Source organism: Mizuhopecten yessoensis, unplaced genomic scaffold, assembly GCF_002113885.1.
Source record: "Mizuhopecten yessoensis strain PY_sf001 unplaced genomic scaffold, ASM211388v2 scaffold4421, whole genome shotgun sequence".
NCBI classification, from domain to species: Eukaryota; Metazoa; Mollusca; class Bivalvia; order Pectinida; family Pectinidae; genus Mizuhopecten; species Mizuhopecten yessoensis.
Genome location: NW_018405538.1, coordinates 115,158 through 122,435, shown reverse-complemented (window position 1 = coordinate 122,435; position 7,278 = coordinate 115,158). Strand labels below are relative to the sequence as shown.

The window sequence follows — 7,278 nt, the reverse complement described above, 5'->3', positions numbered from 1 at the left end:
GTAAGTAACGTCTGTCGAGAGGCCAGGGTTACCAGGAGAAGGGGGTCCGAGTAAGTAACGTCTGTCGAGAGGTCAGGGTTACCAGGAGAAGGGGGTCCGAGTAAGTAGCGTCTGTCGAGAGGCCAGGGTTACCAGGAGGGCCCGATTTAGTAACATATGTCGATAGGCCGGGGTTACCAGGAGAAGGGGCCCGGGTAAGTAACGTCTGTCTGGGCTCGAGGAAGTATCGTCGCTCTAGAGCTCGTGGCTACAAGAATGTAATGCTGTGATTTTGTTAGCTGAATGATGTCAGCTTAGAAGATTGCTTGAATAAGTACTGTTTGTCACTAGGTTCGGGTAGGAAATGTCTATTTAGGTCAGGAATGGAGCTTTGGTAAGTAATGACAAGGCCGGAGTAACCATCAAAAGTTAGTTCGGATAAGTCACATCTGTCAAGATGCCGGCATTATCAGGCTCAGGAAAAGCAATCTAAGTTTGCGTTGATTCTGGAAGGATGTGTCGCATGGAAATTTCAAGGTATTTGATGTTCAAGGGAGTCGCTCATAAACACGTGATGCCATAGTGTCTGTTTGATATTAACGTTGCCTATAACGGGTGAGGTCGTGGTGTATAACACCTCGTATCGTCGTATCTTTAGGATTTTGTATGACATGTTGCTGTTGTAGCAATCTATTTTGCTCCATTATATATGTAGGCATGGCGACATCTACGGCGTCTGATTACCGAAACGATAGCCTCTCTGACACCTTGGGAGGTGAAAGTGAAAACGATCGAAAGTAAGTACCACGTTTTCAGAGCGATATCAAACATCAAAAATGGATTTCAACATGATAACATGACGAACCACAATTAACACATTTTATAGCATCAACACTCATAGAATTGATGATGTTGGCTTTGTCACTGTTGTTTGGCGTATCTTTACTTGTACAGCAGCGTTAGTGCTGTTCTATGCCTGTTTTGTATGGTCATTAGGTCATTTCGGGACAGTGGTGGCGTCCTACTTCCTGTTTCTGAGGTGGCTTATCTGGATCAACGTCGTTCTGACGCTTCTGCAAGTCTCCTTCGTCATTTTCCCGGAGGTAATATGCTATATATACTCCCTACAGCATTGTCGCCCAGTTGGAGAAGATATAGCTTGACACAGTGTCGCCAGATAACCATACGTCTCATCCAAAAATTCCATATTACATTCAGAAATGCATCATTATCGAGCTGCTCTGACTAGCATTAACTGCTTGGCTGTTGTCCTTTTATCTAACCCGTCTATGATTGTAAGTTATAACGTCTGCATTGCAGGCTCTTGCGCAGACGTCATATACATACCACCCTTTACATCTATATATTTAACTTGCTTAATGCGATAAATGTTTTTTTTTAATCTGATGTATCAATTATATTAATAACTGTTAATTAATGTAGGAATACTAGTATCCATGTGCTATAAAGTGCCTAAGAGTAATGTTACAAATTATATAGGGCGCTTTACAAATGTTGTATATCATTATTCTAAGTTATTGGAGTTCGTCTACTATACTGTGTGTTTGTCACCCTTCAGCTGATCGTTGGGAATGCACACGGAAGCCTTGGTCGTAAATCCGTTCCTGCATCAGAACAAGGGACATCAGAAGAACTGGAAACCATATGGGACGCTGAGGTAGTCGCTTCCTTTACCCTATGGTTTTAACTATGTACGATAAGAAGTAGATAACCAAATGTTTTAAGTCACTTATAACATTCTTTAAAGCAGATAGAACTGACTGCAGCTGTCATACAGCGTATATGCATCTAGATTTCTGGGCTATGGAATAGTGATCACTCTTGATGTGTATGTAGCTACGGTGTGCGTGTAATGTTTATGGTGTTTTTTCTGTTTCCGGTCCAGGGGATAGTGAAGTACTCGGTGGTGTTTTACGGGTACTACGGCAGTGAGCGAGTGATTGGCCAAGGTTACCGACTTCCACTCGCCTACCTTGTCACCGGCTTTGCCACCTTTGCCATCAGCTTCATCGTGGTCCTTAGAAAGTAGGATCTTAGTCCTGTATGGTAATAGTTACCGAACCACGTATTTACCATACTTCTGCATTACTAATTGTGGTCATCGGGCAGTACTACTAAAGTTAACTGACGATGTAGATTTTCAATATCAGCGAACATACGATTTATATCACAAAATATATGAACGTGTTTAAACATTTCAAAGATTTACACTTTAAATCAGTTACGAACTAAGATTTTTTTTCGCAGAATGGCTTCAAATTCCCGAATAAGTCGGCTATCCAATAAGGACGAGCAGTTCATCTTCTCCTGGCGGCTGTTCTGTAGCTGGGACTTTACCATAGGCAACACAGAGACCGCCACCACCAAGGTCGCCTCTATAGCGACAACATTCCGGGTAGGTACGACACCATGGAAAACATACCATCACCACTATAGGGGGCGCCTCTAAAGCGACAACATTCCGGGTAGGCATGACACCATAGGAAACATAGATATCAACACCACCAGGGGCGCCTCTTTTGCGACAACAATAAGGGAAGGAGTGAAACCATAGGAAACATAGATATCACCAGCACCAGGGGCGCCTCTAGAGCGACAACATTCAGGGTAGGCGTGAAACCATAGGAAACATGGATATCACCACTACAAGGGGCGCCTATATAGCGACAACATTCAGGGTAGGCGTGAAACCATAGGAAACATGGATATCACCACTATCAGGGGCGCCTATATAGCGACAACATTCAGGGTTGGTGTGAAACCATAGGAAACATGGATATAACCACCACCAGGGGCGCCTCTTTTGCGACAACAATAAGGGAAGGAGTGAAACCATAGGAAACATGGATATAACCACCACCAGGGGCGCCTCTTTTGCGACAACAATAAGGGAAGGAGTGAAACCATAGGAAACATGGATATAACCACCACCAGGGGCGCCTGTAGAGCCACAACATTCCGGGTAGGTATGAAACAATGGAAAACATACCATCACCATTATAGGGGGCGCCTCTATAGAGACAACATTCCGGGTAGGTGTGAAACCATAGGGAACATGGATATCACCACCACCAGGGGGCGCCTCTGTAGTAAAACGAAATGTGGGACATGTAAAGCGTAAGTTGCCGACACCAATGACGTCGCAACAGCAACAGAATGTTGAATAGGTAGGCATTGATATCACAGGAGATGTGAATACCGCAGAATGGCTTCAAATTCCCGAATAAGTCGGTTATCCAATAAGGACGAGCAGTTCATCTTCTCCTGGCGGCTGTTCTGTAGCTGGGACTTTACCATAGGCAACACAGAGACCGCCACCACCAAGGTTCCCTCTATAGCGACAACATTCCGGGCAGGTATGACACCATAGGAAAAATAGATATCACCACCACCAGGGGGCGCCTCTGTAGTAAAACGAAATGTGGGACATGTAAAGCGTAAGTTGCCGTCACCAATGACGTCGCAACAGCAACAGAATGTTGAATAGGTAGGCATTGATATCACAGGAGATGTGAATACCGCAGAATGGCTTCAAATTCCCGAATAAGTCGGCTATCCAATAAGGCCGAGCAGTTCATCTTCTCCTGGCGGCTGTTCTGTAGCTGGGACTTTACCATAGGCAACACAGAGACCGCCACCACCAAGGTCGCCTCTACAGCGACAACATTCCGGGTAGGCATGACACCATAGGAAACATAGATATCACCAGCACCAGGGGCGCCTCCATAGCGACAACATTCCGGGTAAGTATGACACCATGGAAATCATGCCATCATCACTATAATGGGCGCTTCTCTAGCGACAACATTCCGGGTAGGTATGAAACAATGGAAAACATACCATCACCACTGTAGGGGGCGCCTCTATAGAGACAACATTCCGGGTAGGTGTGAAACCATAAGAAACATGGATATCACCACTATCAGGGGCGCCTATATAGCGACAACATTCAGGGTAGGTGTGAAACCATAAGAAACATGGATATCACCACTACAAGGGGCGCCTATATAGCGACAACATTCAGGGTTGGTGTGAAACCATAGGAAACATGGATATAACCACCACCAGGGGCGCCTCTTTTGCGACAACAATAAGGGAAGGAGTGAAACCATAGGAAACATAGATATCACCAGCACCAGGGGCGCCTCTAGAGCGACAACATTCAGGGTAGGTGTGAAACCATAAGAAACATGGATATCACCACTATAGGGGGCGCCTCTAAAGCGACAACATTCCGGGTAGGCATGACACCATAGGAAACATAGATATCACCACCACCAGGGGGCGCCTCTGTAGTAAAACAAAATGTGGGACATGTAAAGCGTAAGTTGCCGTCACCAATGACGTCGCAACAGCAACAGAATGTTGAATAGGTAGGCATTGATATCACAGGAAATGTGAATACCGCCACCAACATCACCCGCGGATTAAACTTCCAAATATAGGCAACGCTGAGATCGCGATTAACAGGAGCATCTCCACAACAACAAAGTTTTGGGTAGGAAAGACTTGCGCAATAGACAAAGAGTTTCTCCATAGCATTAATGATCAAGGTAGGTAGGTCTTAAACAGTACGAAAGTTAAGATCGACTCTACGTTTCTAGTCAGTTTTCTGATAATGTTCCTAAAGGCCCTCTTCATCAGACTCTATTGCATAGCTCCTATTCTTGTTGGAACTTGAACTCCTCGCAGAGCACTGTCCATACCTCGAGCGCTTCAATAGTATCAACATTCTGGAAGGTTTAGTACAATAAACGTTGTTGCGGCAGATTCCATTGACACGAATACATACATGATGATAGTATGTGCATTATATATATACCGGAATATTTATAAATCATATATGAACTTCCTCCTTTTTTCAGGAGGCCATATTGGAAGAAAAAGAGAAAGAAAAATCCGAAAACAAGTGGGTGTTGTAAATTGTTACAATTTCTAAACATACATTATAATATGATTCTTCTTTTCATTTTTCGTTATAAATAACTTTCGGCTCCTCTTGATAAAAAGGCGGATTGCCTCTAAAAAATTGACAAACTTCATTGTCTGCAATGCTGCCGTTACTTCTCTGCTGGTATGTCAATTGAAGTATAATACGCATTCAACAAACACCAGTGTGTCCGGATCCAGTGTCCGTATTGGACAGTATTGAAGTTTGGCCTATGAAAACTATATCTATGATTTGATACTGTTTTGACAATATATCTGTCTCATGTGTTACCTACTCCGTGAACAAAAATAATTGTTTATCTTCTCTGAGTTCTCGAGAATCTGGTTATTAAGTGACGGACAAATACGTCATTCGGATTTATTTTGGAAACCAAAGTGACCTTACTAACGGAGTTTTACAGATACCGATTGCTGGCGCTGAGGGCCCTCGCTAACGTCTGTGTGCTACTGATGTTAGGTGCTAGCACGTACGCCATACAGCTCTGTGTGGAGAGGTCCCGTCAACTCGACATCCGCAAACGGCGAGGCCATGTCGTCACGGGATTCTGGCAGGAAAACGAGGCAAGCAACCGCGCATTATATATATGTGTGAGACAAACAGAAGTGTATAGGCAAGCAACAACTCACAACAAAATGAGTATCACATGCATTCTTATCATTGTTTTCTATCAAATGATCACAGGACTACAAGTTCTTCATCGCTACTTTTGTACTCCGTTATCCCTAATCTGTGTTTGTACGACTGCACTTCCTCACACTTTATTCATTTGACGAAACGACAATTTCTTCTCATTATATGTTTCTGTATATACACCTTTATCAGTTCGACCTTATTTATATTTTTGTCGATACGATTTAACAATTTGAACAAAGGATATTCCTTTGTTTGAAAACAAATCGTAGATACTCTTTGTTTCTTTTTGTCTGTTTGATTTTACCTTGTAACTAGTGTCGTATCGGTACGACCGCGGTAACCGGCTACTCATTCCTTTGTCGCTTACTCTTACGGACCACACGATCTGATCATTATTGTACGTTTTTCAAGGGTTTCTATAATAATCTTTCCTTTGTAAATCTTTTGAGACAGTTTTATCGATTCTGAGTTCGAATTACGGCTGTTCACACTACAGTATTGTCTTGTTCTTCTGTGTGATCATCAATTCTTACCTTTGATCTTGTTGTCTTTATAACCTATGACATTCCCCCTTCAGCTGACGCTAGTGATGACAATCATCTCCACGGTCTTCCCCAACTTTTTCGATCTGTTTGCTGTCCTGGAGAAGTACCATCCCCGGGTTACTCTACGGTGGCAACTAGCCAGGTAGGGTAACATGTTCTTCTTCTTTATACGAGGGCTCCATCAGTTTGATGATTATGCCATCGGGGGTCCTATTGAAGAGGCGTGAAGGGGTTATTTATAGTGATTAGGGGTGGGGTTTTGTTTTTTTGTGATTTTTTTGTGTGCAAGGTATAGATAAAAAGTTAAAATCTGGTGTATGTACTAGTGTGTGATGAGGGCTTCAAGGGCTGTGTAGGGTAAGTGTGCCTTGAAGTCCTCTAGTGTTGTGCATTGGACTGCTGCTAAGGGGAGGAGATTCCAATGTGGGAAGAATGAGTATTTGTAGGTGTCCTTTGTAGTATGTGTTTGTATGCGTACGGGTGTACCTGTCTGGAGCGGGGGTCTACAGGTGTGAGTATATGTGTTGGGTTTAAAGCTACGGTTCTGTGTATAATTTTGTAAAAAAAGGATAATTCTAGTGTATATGCGTCGTGTTTGTAGTGTTGGCCATTGAAGTGTGTGGATCATGTGTGTTACGGAACTAGTGTTGTGGTATCTGTTTTGTACGTAGCGTACTGCTCTTTGTTGTGTTTTTTCTATTTGTTTAATTTGGTTTGTGTTGTGTGGATCCCAAATGGAAGAGCAGTATTCAAGTTTAGGCCGAACTAGTGCTTTGTATGCATGTTCTTTTATATGTGGTGAGTTTATTTTCAGGTTGCGTTTGAGAAAACCTAGGGACCTATTGGCATTGGCTGTGATATTGTTTATGTGTTTGTCCCATCGTAGGTTGTTTTGTAGTGTTAGTCCTAAGTATTTGCTTGTTTCTACTTTGTGTAATGTGTGGTTGTGGAGTTTGTAATCATGGTGTATTTTGTTGCGTTTCGGTGTAATGTTAAGTATGTTACATTTGTCGGGGTGAAATTGCATTAACCAGTCTGTCTCCCATTGTCCTGCTGCATCGAGGTCGTGTTGTAGTTTTAATGTGTCTTCTTTGTTGTTTATTGTCTTGTATATTATGCTGTCATCTGCAAATAGTCTAAGTGTGCTGT

General features: G+C 42.9%; 1 protein-coding gene across 1 annotated transcript in view; it reads left to right on the top strand.

Moving 5' to 3' along the window:
• Positions 1–7,278, top strand: part of LOC110449029 (transmembrane channel-like protein 2) — a 36,817-nt gene that overhangs the window by 8,212 nt on the left and 21,327 nt on the right. The window contains exons 6-14 of the mRNA XM_021495602.1: positions 695–776; positions 976–1,082; positions 1,559–1,657; positions 1,886–2,025; positions 2,248–2,395; positions 3,603–3,743; positions 4,866–4,909; positions 5,352–5,511; positions 6,141–6,271. Of these exons, the coding sequence (XP_021351277.1) occupies positions 695–776; positions 976–1,082; positions 1,559–1,657; positions 1,886–2,025; positions 2,248–2,395; positions 3,603–3,743; positions 4,866–4,909; positions 5,352–5,511; positions 6,141–6,271 (1,052 nt within the window). The remainder of the gene's footprint in view (positions 1–694; positions 777–975; positions 1,083–1,558; positions 1,658–1,885; positions 2,026–2,247; positions 2,396–3,602; positions 3,744–4,865; positions 4,910–5,351; positions 5,512–6,140; positions 6,272–7,278) is intronic.